The sequence below is a fragment of the Microtus ochrogaster genome, unplaced genomic scaffold (assembly GCF_000317375.1).
Source record: "Microtus ochrogaster isolate Prairie Vole_2 unplaced genomic scaffold, MicOch1.0 UNK118, whole genome shotgun sequence".
NCBI classification, from domain to species: domain Eukaryota; kingdom Metazoa; phylum Chordata; class Mammalia; order Rodentia; family Cricetidae; genus Microtus; species Microtus ochrogaster.
In genome coordinates this window covers 469,048-489,400 of record NW_004949216.1, presented here as the reverse complement: position 1 = coordinate 489,400, position 20,353 = coordinate 469,048, and the positions used below count along the sequence as shown (strand labels likewise).

General features: G+C 45.0%; 2 protein-coding genes across 6 annotated transcripts in view; both read left to right on the top strand.

Moving 5' to 3' along the window:
* Prxl2c (peroxiredoxin like 2C) overlaps nucleotides 1-6,931 on the top strand; it is a 30,102-nt gene extending 23,171 nt beyond the window's left edge. For all 4 annotated transcript variants that reach the window (XM_026778265.1, XM_026778264.1, XM_013355373.2 and 1 more), the window contains one exon: nucleotides 6,743-6,931. In XM_026778265.1, coding sequence (XP_026634066.1) covers nucleotides 6,743-6,915 — 173 coding nt within the window. In that variant the 3' untranslated portion in view covers nucleotides 6,916-6,931. The remainder of the gene's footprint in view (nucleotides 1-6,742) is intronic.
* Nucleotides 6,932-7,875: 944 nt separating this feature from the next.
* Cdc14b (cell division cycle 14B) overlaps nucleotides 7,876-20,353 on the top strand; it is a 73,293-nt gene continuing 60,815 nt past the window's right edge. For both annotated transcript variants that reach the window (XM_026778260.1, XM_005371640.3), the window contains exon 1: nucleotides 7,876-8,042. In XM_026778260.1, coding sequence (XP_026634061.1) covers nucleotides 7,883-8,042 — 160 coding nt within the window. In that variant the 5' untranslated portion in view covers nucleotides 7,876-7,882. The remainder of the gene's footprint in view (nucleotides 8,043-20,353) is intronic.

The window sequence follows — 20,353 nt, the reverse complement described above, 5'->3', positions numbered from 1 at the left end:
TTTATATATACATATATATTTTTTCTACTTGTATGCCTTCTTAAGTTTTGTCTCAGGATTGAAAAATAGACCAGAGCCAACTATAGTAGTATGCATCCTTGGTCCCAAGCAGTCAAGAGCCTGAGTCAGGTGGATCTCTCTGAGTGGAGAAGAGCAGGAATCACCTGTGGAAGGCAATGTGTGTCCTAGAAGGGATGTAAGGGTAGCAGGTGAATCCCTGAAGTTCCTTGGCCATCCAGCCACTGAATCAGATGAACTCTAAATTCAATGAGAAACCCTGCCTCAAAAAATAAAAAGTAGAGGGGCTGGAGAGATGGCTCAGAACACTGGCTGTGCTTCCAAAGACCAGGTTCTATTCTACATGAGAGCTCAGCCATCTGTAACTCCAGTTCCAGAGAACCCAAGGCCCTCTTTGTCCTCCGGCACCAGGCACCAGGCAAACTACCCACACATATAAAATCAAAAATATAAATTAATATATAAAAAGATGGAGATTTATTAGGGAAAGACACCTGTCAACCTTTGGCTACCACACACACGGGCATAACTGTATATGACCTTACGTGTATACACACAACACACACAGAGGCACACACATAAACTCACTCAAGCACAGACATGCACAAGACATGAGTCACTTTCACTAATTTTCATAATTTGATTGCCTGTGTTATGGGTTCCTTAACCTTTGGGTTTTTCCCTCTTCCCTAGCCACTGACTTTGGATTAAAGGATTCACTGTTTGCATGATTGCATTTAAAAACAGAATGGGGGCTGAAGAGGTGGCTCAGGCTGTTTTGTTACTGCTTTTGCAGAAGACCAGGACACATATGGTAGATTACTCCTGAAACTCAGGTTCCAGGGGATCTGAGGCCCTCTTTTGACCTTTGTAGGAAAACGGAGACCTACGGGTGGACTAGGACTTCCTCCCCACACAGGGGCTTGAATAAAAAAAAGGCCCAGAGGAAATCACTGTATTCGAATTGGTAGTTAGTTCTCGTCTCAAACTGGACAATCTTCGAGAATGTTCTTCCTAGCCCCAACAGGAGATGAAGAATAAATTGCTTTTATATTTCGACAGACTAAGAGACTTGAAATTGATGTCTTTCAATTACTTCTATATCAGTAAGACAAGAATGTCTGTCTTGTTTTGTAATAGTTGGCAAAAAAAAATGGTGTAGCGTGGGTAAAGGAGCAGGCTGGCTATCTCCAGTTACATGATTATCTTTGCCGATTTTGACTGTGAAGCCTACTGTCTCCTGCCCTGGGAGGAGGCTGCCTAGTCTGGCAGCTGGGCCCATAGGCAGAGTCAACTTGGATCTGCAGCCACTTCCGAAGAGTCCGGGAGAAACTGTCCAAGCCCTATGTGTCTAAGAGTACCTGGATTCAGCCAGAAGAGCTGATCCAACTCGGTCAGAATGAGAGCGCCAGAAATAAATTTCAGAAGCCAAAGTATCGTGCCAGAAGCTATATCTGACCTGGAGAGTAGAAAGTGAAGCAAAAAGCGGGAGTTGGAGGCAGGGGAATGGCTACAGGACATGGTTTGGGTAGAGGTCTGACCTACAGAATCATGCTCATGTCTGTATGTAGGGTTAGCTCATGGTTATTGCTGTAACAGAATACCAGAGGTTAGTTATTTCAAAAAAAAAAAAGAGAGAGATTTGTTTAGCTCACAGTGTTGGAAGTTCACTAGTGTGATGGCACACACCTTTGACCCCAGCACGTGGGGGGGGGGCATAGCACCAGTATGTACTGGGTAAATGGTGAAAACTGCAGCAGTTTGAGAGTAGCAAGTGACACACACAGAAGAGAGATTCAGGTGAAGTGCTAGCCTCTCCCTATTAGTCTACCCTTTTAGGGGCTAAACTTGGTCTAGGACACCTGTATTAATCCCTTCTAAAGGTGGTACCCCCAAGACCTACTAACTTTCGACTAATCCCTTCTCTTAAAGGTTCCATCATATCAATACCCCCACGTTGAACACCAAGCCCCCAACATAAATGAATCTTTGGGAAGTAGGAGGCATGGGCATGCATGGGCAGCCCATATATGGTGGTTTTGTTGAGCTTGTCCATATTGGATTTCATGGTCTAAGTTGATGAGGACGATTGGCCAGGTCCTCTTCCTCAGGAGGGCACCAGATCTCATTATAGATGGTTGTGAGCTACCATGTGGTTGCTGGGAATTGAACTCAGGACCCTTGGAAGATCAGGCAGTACTCTTAACTGCTGAGCCATCTCTCCAGCCCTTTGGGAGGTATCCTCAAATTAAATTTAAACTACAGGAGGTGATATTTTAAAAAGACTCATTGGGAGCTGGGCATGGTGTCACATGCTTTTATTTTTTTAAAATTTATTTATTTATTAAAGATTTCCGTCTCTTCCCCGCCACCGCCTCCCATCTCCCTCCCCCTCCCCCAATCAAGTCCCCCTCCCTCCTCAGCCTGAAGAGCACTTAGGGTTCCCTGACCTGTGGGAAGTCCAAGGAACCCCCACCTCCATCCAGGTCTAGTAAGTTGAACATCCAAACTGCCTAGGCTCCTACAAAGCCAGTACGTGCAGTAGGATCAGAAACCCAGTGCCATTGTTCTTGAGTTCTCAGTAGTCCTCATTGTCCGCTATGTTCAGAGAGACCGGTTTTATCCCAGGCTTTTTCAGACCCAGGCCAGCTGGCCTTGGTGAGTTCCCAATTAGAACATCCCCATTGTCTCAGTATGTGGGTGCACCCCTTGCGGTCCTTAGTTCCTTGCTCGTGCTCTCTCTCCTTCTGCTCCTGATTTGGACCTTGAGAATTATGTCCGGTGCTCCAAAGTGGGTCTCTGTCTCTGTCTCCTTTCATCGCCTGATGAAGGTTAATATTCAGGAGGATGCCTATATGTTTTTCTTTGGGTTCTCCTTATTTAGCTTCTCTAGGATCACTAATTATAGGCTCAATGTCCTTTGTTTGTGGCTAGAATTCACATGCTTTTTAATACCAGTACGCAGCAGGCAGAGGCAGATAGAGCTGGATCCAGGTCACCCTGGTCTACATAGTGAGTTTCAGACAGTCAGAGCTACATAGACACTGTCTCAAGAAATAAAAAAGACTCACTGGTTATATAACTTGTTTTGGTCAGTGGTTACCTACCATAAAGAATTTTATAACTCATTGAACTAATACCTAATGTGTTAGCTTTCATTTCTGTAAGAAAATAACTGAGAAAATCAACTTAAAAAGAAGAATTGTTATATTGACTTATAGTTTCAGAGGCTTACACTTGGTTTCACTGCTTTGGGGCCATTGGTGAGACAACAGATATGGCAAACATAAAGTGTAGAATAAAGTTGCTAACTTCATAGTCAAGAACTGAAAAATGAAAGAATCCCATGTCTCACAGTTCCCTATAATGGCATGCTACCAATGACTGAAAACATCTTACTAGGGCCTGCCTCTTTGATTCCCACCATTTCCCATAGTGCTTAGGGAGAACCAAACCTTTAACACACGAGCCTTTCGAGTCCACTCAAAATCCTTGTGCAATCTTTGTTTTTACCATTGCTAATTATACTTTTTAAAAAATTTACTTTGAGCCAGACATGGTGGTGTATGCCTTTAATTCCAGCACTTGGGAGGCTGATGTAGCAAATGAGCCAGCTCCCAAATAACCACATGGAGACTTCTTATTGATTATGAAAGCTCAGCTGATAGATTAGGCTTGTTTCTAACTAGCTCTTATAACTTAACTCATTTCTACTAATTTACTTTCTGCCTTGTGGCTTTATTACTTCATCTCTGTAGCGTCCTTCTGCTTGTTCTGCATCTCTTGACGATTTTACCTTTCTTCTTCCCAGCATCCTCTCTGCCCCAAAAATCCTGCCTAACTATTGGCCTTTCAGATTTTTATTAAACCAGTCTGAGTGACCATATTCATAGTGGCTTTATTACCTCATCTTCATGGTGCCCATCTGATGACTCTGCATCTCCTGGCATCTCTGCCCCTCTTCTTCCCAGTGTCCTCTCTGCCCCCCAAATCTTGCCTTTCAGCTTTTTATTAAACCAATCTGAGTGACACACATTCACAGTGTACAAAAAAGATAATTCCACAACACGCCGAGGCAGGCAGATCTCTTGAGTTTGAAGCCGTTGTGGTCTACATTCTGAGTTCCAGAACAACCAGAGCTACATAGTGAGGCTCTTTCTCAAAAAACCGAAAATAACTAAAATTTACTTTGGGTTTTGGAGATAATGTCTCACTCTATATTCCAGCTGACATGAAGTTCACTAGGTGGCCCAGGCTGACCTCACACTCACCATACTTCTCCGGCTTCAACCTCCCATGGGTTAAAGGGGTGTCATCATGCCCAGCAGGAAACAGTTTTATTTTAAAAAGAAATGATTTTACAAGCTTGGCGTTTTGTCTGCGTGCATGTCTGTGTGAGGGTGTCAGAGGCCCTAGAACTGGAGTTGCAGACTCTAGTGAGCTGCCATATGGGCACGATTTAACTCGGGTCCTCTGGAAGAGTAGCCACCGCTCTTAACCATGGAGTCATCTTTCCAGCCCCATGGGATGAGTTTATTTTTAAAAGATATAACACACACCAGCCCCTGAAAATATTTCTATATAAAAGAATCTTGAACCTTTGCAAATTAGGCTTTACCAAAAAGGCTTCAATTTGAACCTTTACAACAACACTGTGCTGGAATTGTGTGTGTGTTCATGTGGGTGCACAAGCACCTGTGTGTGTGTGGAGGCAGACTGGCCACGGAGCCTCAGAAATCCTCCTATGTCTGTCTCCTCAATGCTGGGATTATACATACTTATCCGTGGTTTTTTTATTTTTATTTTTTTTATTTACAAGGGTACTAGGGATCCAAACTCAGGCCCTCATTGTTACATCGAAATGACTTTACCAGCTGAGCCATCTCCCAGTCTGGAACTTTTCTGGAATTATTCATGTACCGCAGTACATATGCGTTCAGGTGCTTAGGTTGCCAGATTCTCTGGAGCTGGAGTTTCAGGCAGTAGTGAGCAGCTTGACCTGGGTGCTAGAAACCAAACTGCAAAAGCAGTGTTCACTCTTAACTTCTCAACCATCTCTCTGGTCCCAGTCTGAAATTCTTGGTTCTCAGCTGCTAAGATCCTTCAGTGAGAATCCTGAGTAAGGGGCTTCTCCTTCTTTCCAGGCCCCCATAATGTTCCCTGTCTTTCTATCTTGACTGACCACTCCTCTGTGTCCCCTGTCCTCACTGTCAAAGGAGAACCTCAGACCAAATACTGTCTAAGGTGCTTTCAAACTCTACAATTCTGTGGCCAGTGAGCAAACAATGAACAATAATATACTCATACAAGCAAACTCAGGCACTTTCCTGCAGCCAAAGTTTCAGAACCTAGAAACCAGACAATTCAAAGGCAATGTCACACACACAACAAAGATCAGCTGAGATAGTTCCTGCCACTATCTAACCATGACAGGAAAACAAAATATAAGGAGAGCTTGAGGTTACATTTACTTATTTCTTTATGTGTGGAGGGGTATGCGTCAGAAGACAGTTTGCAGGAGCTGGTTCTCTTCTAACAAATGGGTGCCCAGGGATTGAACTCAGGTTGTGACATTTGCTGGCATGTGCCTTTTCCCATGTGCCATCTAACTGGTCTTAAATCTTAAATCTTTTTATTTGGATCTGGTTGTAGCCTAATTTAACAGAGGATGATCTTAAACTCCATATCCTCCAGCCTCCACCTTCCAAATGCTTATATATTATAGGCCTGTGTGGCCATACACAAATGATGAACATGTTTAACACGTGGCTTCTAGTTCCCCAAAATGAAAGACATGTCTGAATAATTAGAAGGTTTAATCAAAAGCCTTGTTTTAAAAATACTATTTCAGCAAGATCACAAAATTATGAATTTGCAAACTACAAAAATGCTTACATGGTATAATTGTGTATACATAAGCTCTCCCCCTTTACTTAAGCCATATATGCATTTTGTTAGAATTTCCAGCAACTAGAATCTAGCCCAAACACTCTATTTGAAAGTGAGAGGAAATCAGCTGAATATGGAAACTACTTGGCTCTTAGACATTTGACTAAGCCAATCTCAAAAAATAACGTGGGCCAGGAATTTGACTTACTAATAGATCATGTGCAAGGCCCTGGGTGTAAATTCCAGAACCTCGAAAAGTATAACACACTGGACACACGCACAGAAAAAAACCCTGTAAGGTACCTGCGGTGGCCCACACCTGTAATCCCAGCACTGGAGAGGCAGATGCCATTGTGAGGCTAGTCTGCTTAGTAAGACACAACACATAATCTTTTAGAATACTTTCTTCTCTGTAATCCTAGGGACCCACTGGAGTAACCCTGATGTAATTATTTAAAAAAAAAAATCTACTCTTAAAATTTCTGATTGTGACACGTGGTGGCCTTTCTACAATGAGCCCTGCAACAGTGTGAAAAGACTTCCTCTTCCAGGTCAAATGTTTTTGCTACCACGACAAACATGTAGAACATTTTAAATGTAAGGCCTACGTTGGCATCCTTAAGGAAAACCGAAAGGTGAACACGAAACCGAGCTAGTTCTTAAGCGGTTCCTGGCTAAGGCGACGTCACACTCTATTTTCCAACTTAGCTGGTTTAATGGATCGCTTTAAAACAAAAGCCAAAACTACTGTGAAATCTGCATTTCTGAGAGGTTCCTTGGGGGAAGGGAGGAGGGGCTGAAATTTATTCCTCCCTGACTCTGGCTTCCCTTGCAGACTGGGAGTTAAATCGCTGTGGACAACAGGAATTGGCCTGCAGATGGAGAATTTGGGACCACCGATTCAAAGGCAGTTTTCAGACTTCTCGCCTATTTAGATGCGACGGTGGAGCTAGGCCCTTCAAAATGGCAGCTGTGGTGAAGTTCCGAAAAGGTCCTACAAATTTTTAACACAGTAGCAAAATATGGGGCTGCATTCCTGCAGAACTGAAAGAGCAAAGTCCGAGGGCCCCGCTGGCCACGTGCTTTTACACTTCTTGTTAAATCAGACCGTGGGCACCCGGGCTACGCACGGCAGGAATGAGCGCAGCTCCACGGTCCCGGGACGAGGTGCGGATGGGGCAAACGACGGCAAATCATGTCTCCAGGGGGCTTGTCTTTTTTTTTTTTTTTAACCGACTCCGAGAAGCCCTCATCGCTCTGTCCCGATAGGTGGAGAAAAGCAGCGCGGGGCTGAACTTCCAAGTTCCGAGGTCCGCTCTGCCTTGTGACCACTGGGCTGCTGACCTCTTCAGCAGGCTACACTCTCCTAGCAGGCGGCCATGACAAGGCTCCCTTGGCGCGAATTACAAGAAAACCCAAGAAACACTTTTAAAAAAGAAAAGAAAATTCCATCCCAAAGCCCCGGAGTGGAGTCACTTGGGCAGGGCTGTGCAGGAACTTGGGGACTCACTCGAAGAACTGGGGGCTGGGGCGTCGCACCTGGACACGGGAGACAAAAGTTGGGGGCATCCCACCCAGGGGTCGCCAGCATGCTTTCTGCCCGATTGGCGGAAGGGCTCAGACTTTTCTTTATGGCGTCACCGGGTACCTGCCTGTAGGAAGGCCCCGGCTGCGTGACGTCACGCCGCGCTGACCAATGAACGGCCCGAGCCGGCGGGCCCCGAGGAGGGTTGTGGGCCCTTCTTTTTTGTGAATGAAGCTCCACGGAACATCCCTCCTGGGGGTCCCCGGGAGCCGCGGCCCGCAGAGTTCGGACGCCCACGCAGCAGCGTCCCAGGGCGCGCGCGCTTTGCCCCAGCTGCCTGCCAGCGCTGTGTGGCCCCCGGGGCGCGGGCGGCGGGAGACGCAGCTCGAGGACTCGGGGCCGGGCTGCCGGGCCATGGTCGCGGTCCCCTGACGGGCCGCGGCCGCCTCCATGAAGCGCAAGAGCGAGCGGCGCTCGGCTTGGGCTACCGCGCCCCCCTGCTCGCGCCGCAGCTCGTCCTCCTCTCCCGGCGTGAAGAAGAGCCGCAGCTCCACACCGCAGGAGCTGCTCCGCCTGGAGCAGCAGGACGACCTGTACCTGGACATCACGGGTGAGCCCCCCGCCACACCCCCCACGAGACTCGCGGCTTCCTCGCGCCTCTCGCCGCCCGCCCGCGCGCCGGCGGCTGCAACTTTTACACCGAGAGGGGCCGAGGGTCACCTCTGTAAAATGCACCCGGCCTCCGGAGACGGTGAGAGCTCTGCCCTCGAACCCACCTCAGTTCGGGAAAGCTGGCGCGGTTGTTCTCACGCCTGTCCGAGTTTCTGCTGAGCTCCGAGGGCGCTGATCTTTCCTGGCCCGAGGGCCCAAGCCCCCGCTGCGCCTTAACAACGCGTGGGATCCCCCCCCCCCCGAGCCCCTGGCCCTTGCCCCCTCTTCCCCACGCCGTCGCGCCCTCCTCAGGCCTCCTCGGAGATCCTTGCCCTCCCTCCGGCGCCTCCAGAGAGGTGTCACGGTGATGGCGTTGGAACCATCCAGCGTTTTAAGAGCCCAGAGGTGTCACTTTTGAGAAATCCCCGCCAGTCCGAGCATGTAGAAAAGCCGCTTTCGAGGGGTGATTTTTCTTAGTGTCTCAGTTCTTGAAATTAATTTGGCAACTGCTGGGTTTGCCGGGATTGGTGTCGAAGCCAGAGCTTGCCTTCGGTGTGCTGTTGTACGTGGAATCGCTTTATCAACTGCATAGCTGTCTGCGCGGTTGAGGGAATGTGCCGCGTTTTCTGGGGCGGATGGTGTCCACCTCTGCGTAGGGTTTTAAGAAACGGTTTTCAGGCCTTGGAGTTTCTTAGGTGGGCTCGGTTGGTGACAACGTTATTGATTTAGGACGTGTTTACACAGACACAGAAATTTAGTAGAAGCTATATTCTAGATTGATGGGCAGCTAGAAAATAAGACCGATTTTAAAGGAAGCCGAGAGGAGAGGGGGAAGGTTTCTTAACGTTTGAAGGAGGAAGAGGAAGGAGTTGCTTTAAGTATAGCCCCTGACTGGCTTCTTCCCAGGCCTAGGGGTGGCCCTGCAGGAGGAGATGCCAGCTTGCCCAGGTTCCTTCGTGCTGGTGGGATCTGCGCGTTCTTTCCGCTGTTTCTTACACTTCTTAAAATCATCTTTGGTTAGGGCTATTTATTATGGGAACAAGTTAAGTCCTGTATAGCTCTGAATTGTAGAGGTACACAAGAGTATACTGAGAAAAGTTGGTGGCAAAGAACAGGAGTGTCTAAATGTAACCCATGTTGCCAATTTCTCGTGAATCTTTCCAGAAACACCCTGGACCCGCGCACATATGTATCGATTCTTTGCAAACCCGTGCGGGATGGCATACAATTGACTTTGCATTGCTCTACTGAGTACTTCAGGGCAGAATGTCAGCCTCCAGTTGCTGTGTTCAAAACCTCATTTGATTAATTACTACCTAAACCAAAGGATGTGTGGCTTTAAAGGATAAAACTTAAAAAAAAAGGTTTATGGATTTAAACACAGTTATAGATTTAAATGTTTTATAAATTTAGACAGCTCTCTGTTAAACATTTAGATAGTTTTCATTAAAAGTTGTAAGACTGGGCCTTTAATCCTAATAGCACTCTTTAGGCAGAGTCAGGTGGATCTTTGTGAGTTCAAGGTTAGCCTCATCTGTATAGATTTAAAGATTTACTTATTGTGTATACAACATTCTGCCTCCATGTATGCCTGTACGCCAGAGGAGGGGGCCAGATCTCAGTACAGATGGTTGTGAGCCACCATGTGGTTGCTGGGAATTGAACTCAGGACCTCTGGAAGAGCAGCCAGTGCTCTCAACCTCTGAGCCATCTCTCCAGCCCCCTGTTGTTTGTTTTTTGAGACATGGTTTCTCTCACTCTGTAGACCAGGCTGACCTCTAACTGAGAGATTTGCCTGTACCACCACCAGCCAGCCCCACGTTCTCTTTCTCTCTCTTTTTTTTTTTTTGAGACAGGGTTTCTCTGTGGCTTTGGAGCCTGTCCTAGAACTAGCTCTGTTGACCAGGCTGGTCTCGAACTCACAGAGATCCACCTGCCTCTGCCTGCCTCCCGAGTGCTGGGATTAAAGGCGTGTGCCACCACCGTCCGGCTTAGGTGGTTGCTTTCACAATAGAAATTGTTAGTGGCCCCAAAGCTGGCATCAGGGCTTTGTGCGTGCTAGGCTAGCTCTCCCAGCATTGAGCTACAACCCACCAGAAGAATTTTGACAGCAGTCGGAGGAAATATTTCTATTTCATGGGGATAGAGTGTAACTTGGCAAGCCTTCCTGAGGAAACCATCAAAGAATTTACTTTAGAAAATGTCAACTGTTGGGCAGTGGTGGCCCGCGCCTTCAATCCCAGCACTTGGGAGGCAGAGGCAGGCGGATCTCTATGAGTTTGAGGTCAGCTTGGTCTACATAGTGAGTTCAGAACAGCCAAAGCTATGCAGAGAAGCCCAGTCTCGAAAAACAATACAAAACAAAAAGTTGGAAAGATCAGGTTACTTTTAATTTTATTTCTTTTGTGTGAGGTGCTGATGGAGGAAGGCTTTGTGCTTAGCAAATGGCACCTGGTCCTTTAATTTCCCGAATTGTTTTTGCCCCAGTCATCGTCTTACTGTAATTTGCTTTTTGATGCAGGGTCTCACTCTGTGGCAAGCTGGTTTGGGTTTTCCTGCCTCTACTTCCCCAAGTGCTGGGATTAAAGGGATGCGCCACCATACTTGATACCCGACAGTTTTCTTTCTTGCTTGCTTTTTTTTTTTTTTTTTCCTTTCGAGACAGGGCTTCTCTGTGTAGCTTTGGAGCCTGCCCTGGAACTCACTCTGGAATTAAAGGTGTGTGCCACCACCGTCCAGGCCTGACAGTTTTCTTAATTGTTTAAGAAAATCAGACATTATTACCAAAACAGTTTGGTCTTTTTTTTTTTAAATCCTTCACTTTTTTTAATTTTAATTTTTACTTTATTTGTGTTGGGGGATGGAGGGGAGTTATTGATTTCACCTTAACAGGGCCCAGTGTACAAGTCAGGATAGCTTGTGGGAGCTGATTCACTTCTACCACACGGGTTTCCAGAATTGAACTAAGGTCATCAGTCTTGGCTGGAGGCTCTCTTTCCAGCGGAGCCATCAGGATGGTTTGTTTTTAACTGCCGAGTGCTATCATATTGTATGGCTGAATCACGATTTCTTTAGCAGTAGTGAGCGAGAACACTTGGGAATGTGTTCGGTTCTATTGCAAATGGCTGTGGAAGCATCCCTGTGGATGGAGTCTGTGTATTTGTGACTGCATTTTTGAGCAGATTCTAGAAATAAAAATGTTGGGCCAACTTATACAGCTTCAGTGGACTTTTGGACCTGTATGTATGTTGCCACCATCCACCTTCGTGTTCAGGACATGCTCAGCTCCTTTGATGCGTAGCTGGGAGTATACTTCTTGAGTTGTGTGCTAACTTCGTGTTTTCATCTTTGGCAGCTGCCAGACTGTTTTAAAAAGAGCTTTCGCCATCAGCTTTCTACCCTTGAGGTGCCAATCATTTCTACGTCTTTACCAATACTTGTTAGTGAACAGAAAGGCTCTTGTAGCAGGCATGGTTTGGAAAAATTAAACCATGTTGTCTGTTTCGCCTGTTCTGCTCCTAAAGCTTTTTTTCTCTCACAGTTTAGGTTTGCCTCAAGTGCGCTGTGTAGTTGAGGAGGACCTTGAACATGTGAGCCTTCCATCTGGGTGCTGGGATTATAAACACAAATGACTTTGCCTGGTCTTACGTGGTACTGGGATAAACCCAGGGCTTCAACATCCTAGGCAAGCACTGAGCTACATCTCTAGACCCCAGACAAGACCCTTGATATAATTAATTAATTAAATTATTTTTGAGACAGGATTTCTCTGTGTAGCCCTGGCTAGCTTTGTAGACAAGACGGGGCCTTGAATTTACAGAGGTTTGCCTGCCTCTGTTTCCTAAGTACTGGGATTAAAGGATTTGCCACCATTGCAGGTAGATCCTTGATATTTTTATGATGGCTTATTCAATCTGTAAATTGAATTCCTGCCGACACCAGGGTGCAGCATTGTGTGGTCAGCATTCTTGTTTGGTCCAGAGACTGGCTAGCCTCACTGCTGTGCTCTGGGTGGGGGCTTTACTCTTTCCAGGAGCCAACCTACTTAATAGTGGTTTAATTCTTACCCCGACACAAGCAGTATGCTTTGTTATTGATTTTTTTTTTTTAAACTTGAACTGTATTTCTGGTGTACCGTGAAAACCAAATCTCCTAAAGACAGGTGAACTGTGTAGCTGATACCCCGAGATACTAAAGATACACAAAGGAAGCAGAGAAAAAAAAGAGGACTTGAGTTTTCAGTGGGTTGAAAACTGTAAGATCCAAAATTGGGACAATAGATGAGAAAAAATGGTTGGATGCAGGCAGGGATTTAATTTTTTTATGAACCTCCTTGGTGCCAGAGTTCCGAAGCTTTTTTTTTTCAACTGTCAAATCATTAAATAGGGCCTTCCATTAAGTGGCCATGCAAAACTTCCTTTTTTGTTAATAACAAGGACAGTCTCCCTTGTCCAAATATTTGTTTTGTGAGGGGCCGGAGGTGATGGCAGAGTCTCTCTATATTGAACTTGAACTCCATATGTAGACCAGCCTTGAACTCCAGGAGATCAAGACAGCCTGCCTCTGTCTCCAGAGTGCTGGCATTAAAGGCGAGCACTGCCACCACCACCCGGTCTGAAGATATTTTTAAGCATTCCATCACAGCTGCAAAGTCTGATCATTTTCAGGATCTAATAGTTGATGCAGACTTTTGATTTATTTCAGTATCTTAATCTTTTAAGTTTCTAATTATTGAAGAAAATTAGTAATAGTTGCTATTGCCCGAAAGACAATTTAATTTTATTTGCTTGTTTTTGGAGACAGAGTCTCATTTGTGTAGCTCATTATAGCCTAGAAGTTGGTATGTAACCAGGGTTGTCTTGGAACTTCTGATCCTCTGCCTTCACCTCCCTAGTGCTGTGATTATGGGCCTGGTTTATCAGCGCTGGGGATGGATGGAGCCCAGGCCCTTCTGCATGCTAGGCAAGTACTCTAATGACTGAGCTACGTCTACAGCCCCTGTTTTAAAGTTCTTTTTTATTTTTAATTTTAAATTTAAAAAATTTTTCAAGACAGGGTTTCTCTGTGTAACAGTCCTGGAACTCACTTTATGGACCAGGCTGGCCTCCAACTCAGAGATTCACCTACCTCTGCTTCCCAAGTGCTGAGATTAAAGGTGTGCATCACCACTGCCTGACTCTGTTTTAAGTTTCTCTATTTTTCCTCCTTTTACGTTTCCTGGTGTTTGCTATGATTTAGCCTTAGGGGTGTCTATGTAATAATAGGATTTACTGGAGAAACCCTAGTAGAGGTCAGGCTGGTCCCATCCGAGCACTGGGTAGCAGCAGCACAGGCGACTCATCAAATAAAATCAACGGAAGCATCTCTTGCCCCCTCTCCTTTCTCTTTAGGATCCTTAAAATTCACAGCAGATGTCATTAGGCAGGGAAATATATTCATTAATTCGAGAAGTGTTTATTGAATGCTTACTATGTAAAATCCTCATGCATATTCATTGTTTGCCCTGATGGAAGTGTCTTTTTCTGGATAGAAGAGGAAATACCGCGACACAGAACATTGAGCCAGAGGGCAAAATAAATCCATTTTCATGGCTCCTTTTGTAGTCAAGGTGGCTGAGTTTCAGGAACCAGAGCTCTGTGAGCTGCTCATTTGTCTTCCCACATGTTTCTGCACTTCGTGTCTCTTGTTTTCTCTGCTTCCTGGCTGTTCTTCTTTGCTTCTGGTTGGTCACGATCCTTGCCTTTAAATCTTCTAGCTAAGGCATTTACAGCCCACATACAGGTAAAAAGTTAGCCTCAAATGTTATCCGTTTATGGCCTTAGAGTGGCAAGGCATAGAGGTGAGGGGAACGTGGGTAACTTCCCAGCCCTAAAGCCAGGCAGTGAGCAGTTAGTGATCACTGTTAGTTCTCTGTGTTAGTGAGTGGGGCTGGAGCCAGCGGTGCCAAAGTCACTCTGGGTTCTTAGGGTGTAAATAGAAGGCAGTGGTGCAGCTCTTGAAAAATCCTGATTGTCCGTGAGCTACAGGGAAGGTACTGTGTTTTTAACATTTTAAATTATGTTATTACTCGTGGTTGTGTGTGTGTGTGACAGCACTCAGGACAACTTGCAGGAGTTGGTTCTTTCTACTGTATTATGAGTCCTAGGGATTGAACTCAGGTCGTCAGGCTTCTGAGGCATCTTCCCAGCCATAGGTGTGTGTTTTAAATAATTCCAAGTGGTCATCTACAGATAATACAACCCTTCACTCTCCCACTGAGGATGCCAACCCAATGCAAGAGACTGGTGACTGGTCCAACGGATGGTTTCTGTTTGATAAAGCCTTGACTGTCTGACTTTGCCTTCTTCCAGCAGGTAAAACTGCTTCGTAGTTGTACAGAACTTACTTGTCACGTTGACCATTTAATTTAGTAGCACATCCTGTGCCACTTAGGCAAGTAGGCATGTCGTGATGGGCATTTGGTGACCATTACCTACGAGGGTGAATTTAGCTGGTGAACTTTGGCAGGTGCAATCTGTGGGTCCTCCCAGTGCATGCTGTTTCCCAAATTAACCACCAGCATAGCCCGAACTTTTCAGATATTCCTTTCATTCAAGTGTCTCAGGTGCTGAAAAAAAAAAAAAGACATCACCAGGACGTGTGTGTGTGTGTGTGTGTGTGTGTGTGTGTGTGAATTGAGAAGACAGAACTTGGAGGGTGAAGCTGAGAGAGAAGATGGCAAGCGTGTACTGTGTTTGAAATCCTTGGGGGCAGGTTCTGAAGAGCGAGGCCAGGCTTTTGGAAGGCTGAAGGACTCAGGAGGAACCTTACTTGGTCCCTGCTACCGCTCATGGGACTGACTCAGGCTGATTTTGTTCATAACCATTTGGAGCCTCAACTCCCCAGTGTGTCAGGGGTGAAGTGAAAGGGATGCCTGGGAAAATGCTGAGGATCGTGGCTGCACCAGGCTCCAGGGTTTCCCCGGTGACGGTGGTGGGGTGTGTGTCGGGGAGAAGGTCATTATGCTGGAAGTCTCCTCCTGGTTGAGGAGGGAGCAGTCGTCCCCTTCCCGTGAATCAGCACGGAGGTAATACTGTTCTGCTGACAGCTCCCAGTTGCTGCACGGTTGTCACAGGAAGCATCAGAGCCAGCAATGAGGCCAGAGACACTGAGGAGTGTTCTTTAAAGACTTCAAAGGGTAGCACTACACCAAAGCTCCGATTTCACGCTGCAGGGCCTATAGTTGCTAAGTTTACATGTGTCTTCGTGTAGGAAACACAAGTAGAAGATTTCAGAATGTAAAACAAACACACACCGAGCCAACAACCATTTTCAGGATGGTTAATTGTAAGCATGATTGTGTCCTGTCGTATCTGTATTTGGTCTGGTGTTGCCTGTCTACCAGGGGGCCTTGTTTTGTAAAGCAGATTGGCTTCCAGAGGCCCTTTCATTAATTACTTCATGAGGAGCAGAGACATGTTATATGGAAGGGTCAAAAGCCAGAAATAGATCCCCCCCCCCAGACAGGGTTTCTCTGTGTAACAGTCCTAGCTATGCTGGAATTCCTCTTGTAGACCACGCTGGCTGGCCTTGAACTCGTGGAGATTTGCCTGCCTCTGCCTCCCGAGTGCTGGGATTAAAGGCACGCGCCACCACCACCCAACTCTAGTTTGTTTTTTAATTATTTTTTATATGTAGATATGTGTTTTGTCTGCATGTGTGTCCATGCACTCCATGTGTGCTTGGTGTCTGTGGAGGCCAGAAGTGGATGTCAGATCCCTTGGACCTGGAGTTATGGGCGTTGGGAATGGAACCTGGGTCCTCTGCAAGAGCAGTAAGTGCTCTCAGGCCCCCTATCTTCTGGTGTTTTTCATTGTTTGTTTTTAAATGATCTGGCTTCCAATATTTTACAGAGATTACTGTAGAAAACATTTTCAAACATAAAATTGATTACAAAAACAAGGCAGGAGAAATGGCTCATTAGCTAAGATTGTGTAGTGTTCCTACAGACGTGGTTCCCAGACCTACGTCAGGCAGTTTACAGTCTCACAACTCCAGCTCTAGGGGATGCAGTGCCTGCTTGGTGTCCTTGAGAACCTGTAGACACAGTTAAAAATAAGTTTTAAAAACTGATTTTAACTTTCCCAAAGCCAAAGATAAATATTTTTAAATTTTTAAAATTTATATTTCTTTAGTGTGTGTATGTGTGTGACCGTGTGCGTGTGTGTGTGTACATGCATAAGCGTAGGTGCTGGAGAATTGATTTTCTCCCATAACAGTCTGTGTCCCTGGGGATCCAACTCTGTCAGGCTTGATGGCAAGCCCTTACTACAAGTTAAGTATCACCCTGGCCCTCAAAGTCAAGACTATCGAAGTGTGATGTGTACATCTCATCTGGGCCCTGTTGCGATGGAAGTTTTACGCCCTTCTCTCTCTCTTCTGTAGCTTTTCATGGATATTCCCCAACAAAGGTATTCAGATCCTTGCCTACTTTGTGGTTCTTTCTGGTAACTTTTTTTAAAATTTATTTTATTTATGTATACAATAGTCTGCCTGCATGTGTCCCTGCAGACAGAAGAGAGCATCAAATCTAAGTACCAGTGTTTGTGAGCCACCGTATGGTTGCTGGGATTTGAACTCAGGACCTCTGGAAGAGCAGTCAATGCTCTTAACCACTGAGCCATCTCTTCAGCCCCCTCTGGTAACTTTTAAACAGTAAAATCTCACCGTTTAGTTGTGGCTCTTGGTTCTGTCTGTGTCTGCTTGTCCGTCCTTGTGGTGACAGATTCAGCTCTGACTTCTTCACAGCTGGAGTTGATTTCTGTGTATGATAATACCAAATGTGATTTCCAGATATTTTACTGATTATGAATGCTAAGTGGTGAATATTTTTGATAGCATTAAAGTTTGTCTTTTAAAATTGAAATACCTTTGAATGTGCTTTCTGAAGGAATATTTATAATTAACTGTTATAGCAGGTATTATTTTGGTTTGTTTGTTTTGTTTGTTTGAGTGAGCGTTTTAAAATCTTGCCATTTTTTAGGATTTTTGTGCCTACAGGGCAGGCTTATGTTTTTGTTGTTATTGTTGTTTTCCATGAAGCAGTAGGGAAATTTCATGAAATGCTAATTTCAAGTTTGGGGCTCGGGAAGTGCTTTTATGTTGTTTTGGGTTCAGACAGGGAATCAAGCTGGGTGCTAGGGTTCAGTCCCAGGGCCTCATGTGTGATTGGCAGGTCCTCTGCCATGGAGCCTCAGAGCTACAGCAGAAGTCATTCTCTGTTTTATTTAAAAATTTTAAATATTCTAATTTATTTTGATTTTCGAGTGTTCAAATAAGGAGAGAGTGATCCCATACATACAATAAGTAGCATATATTTCAATTATTCACTTTTTCTTTATACACACACACACACACACACACATATATATAATTTTCTGTGTATGAATGTTTTGTCTGCATGTAAGTGGACCATATGTGTGTGATGCCCGAGGAAGCAAGAAAAGGCCACCAGATCTCCTCAACTGGAGTTGCAGATGGTTGTGAGTTGTCACGTGGGTGCTGGGAATTGAGCGTAGGTTCTCTGCAAGAGCAGCCAGTGCTCTTAATCTCTGAGCCATCTCTCCAGCCCTGGACCGTTCTTAGTATCATATATATTCCACAGGGGCAGTTCTGGAGGATGCTATGTTCACCAATCAGATTTAGTCCCTTTGTCTGGAAGGCAGAGGAAGCTGGGTTGGAATTAATACCAGACCACATCACTCACTGAGTCCATTTTCCAGGTAGTTCACTTTTATCCCATTAAAATTCCGTTGGCAGCCTGCTCTTCACAAAAGCAAAAACATCTTGTTCCTGATGTCACTGGAATTTGTTGTTCCTTCAGGTTCTCATTTGAAAGTGAAATTATTCTCAGCTCTGCTGTGCAGTTTATGACATTGATCTTTTTATACCCAATCCATAATTCTTTAATATCGTTTACGAATTTCAAATTCTGCAAAGCTCCCTATTTTAGAACCATCTCCGCTGAATCATTCTCTGCATTTTGCTCATCTGTATGAATTATTCTATGGAATTAAATAAAATATCTATTTAATAAGGATTTATTGCGCAATTGCTACGAGCAAGGAGTTGAACCAAGTGTTACTGAGGGGAGGGGGCAGAGGACTAGAAGATTTATAATAGCACGCAGAGAGCAGTGGATTCTTGGTCATCTCAGTGAGGACAGGTAACAAGGACTTAACCATGTAGCTTTCTTCTTTAAAGTACCAGTTTGAGACAGTTTTATGTCCCTTGATCATTCCTGCTCAGTGTATCTTTGTGTGTGTGTCTGTGTGCATGTTTTACTTTAAAAACTATTCGTTTATGCTTTAGTTTTTTTGTTGTTAGATACAAGCTAGAGTCATCTGAAAGAGGGAATCTCTCCCGCGCCCCCAGACAGGGCTTCTCTAAAGAGGAAATCCTAATTGAGGAATTCCTTTCATCAGATTGGCTCATGGGCTTGTCTGGCTGTGGGGCATTTTCTTGGCTACTGTTAGATGTGGAAGAGCGTGTCCTTAGGTCTGAATAAGAGAGCAATAATTTTTAGTCATTAGGCCTCAGCTGTACGGTCTCAGATTTTGGCCTCAGGTCTGTGCCTACAGTTCCTTCAGTGATGGACTATCATCTGGGAATGTAAGACGAAATAAGTCCTCTCCTCCCCAGGTTGCTTTTGATCTCTTATGTGGAAGTCACTAAATATTAATTAAATTGCTAACTATTTCAGTAGCTGAGCAGAAAAACACCCTAAGTTTCACATTCCTTTAGGGTGCTGAAGGAGAATTGCTTTGACAAGCATTGTGATGGAATTAAAATCATGTTAACTTTATGGAAGATGTTCTCAAACTGCATTTGGAACTTACTGTTGAAATAACCGTCTAAGTGGTTTGTTGGAAGTGCCTCATACATGGAACTGGAGCATCTTAACATGCATTTCTCCCTTTTGATACTGAAATATCAGCCAGGCTTAGTTTATAAAGCCAGGGACACAGCTGAGCATGGATTTTTAACTCCACTGTTAATGTGTTCTCATTTTAATATCATTGAAACTGAAAGGGCCTAAAGCACAAATTCAATCAAGACACATTTGAATGCATTTTCCATTTTCATCCTTGCACTGGCTGCAGGGAGAGCTTGCAGCAGAGACTCAGCAAGGGAGCTAGAAAAGACGAGGTGTGGCCTGGTGCTGCTCTTGCTGTGTGCAGTGGATGCCTTGGGATGATGGGATACCTGGAAGTTTGAGCAAGATTTTCAGACTTCCTTTCTCACCCTCTCCCTCCCTCCCTGCTCCTCTCTCTGTCCCTTTTCTTTATAATTAAAAAAGGTTTTTTTGAGCCTGGCAGTGGCGCACGTGCCTTTAATCCCAGCACTCGGGAGGTAGAGACCGGTGGGTCACTGTGAGTTCGAGGCCAGTCTGGTCCACAAGAGCTAGTTCCAGGACATCGGGGATTGTTACTCAGAGAAACCCTGTTTGTGGAGGGATGGGGGAGTTTTTTTGAGACAGGGTCTCACTATGTAGCCTTGGCTGGCCTGGAACTTGCTTTGTAGATCAAGCTAGCCTCAAATTCACAGAGCTCCACCTACCTCTGGCTCCTGAGTGCTGGGATTAAAGGTGTGTGCCACCATACCCAAGTAAACATTTTTATTATGATGATTTAATGTGTGTGTACATGTGAGCATATACACACATGCACTCACACACTAAATACACACATACACACATGCACTCACACTAAATACACACATGCACTCACATACTAAATACACACACATACACACATGCACTCACACACTAAATACACACGTATACATACATGCACTCACACACTAAACACACACAAATACACACATGCACTCACACACTAAACACACACGAATACACACATGCACTCACACACTAAATACACACGAATACACACATGCACTCACACACTAAATGCACACATACACATGCACTCACACACTAAATACACACATGCACTCACACACAATACACGAATACACATATGCACTCACACACTAAATACACACGTATACACACACGCTCTCATACACTAAATACACACTTATACACACACGCACTCACACACTAAATACACACATATACACACATACACTCACACACTAAATACACACATACACACATGCACTCACACACTAAATACACACATACACACATGCACTCACACACTAAATACACACATATACACATGCACTCACACACTAAATACACACATACACACATGCACTCACACA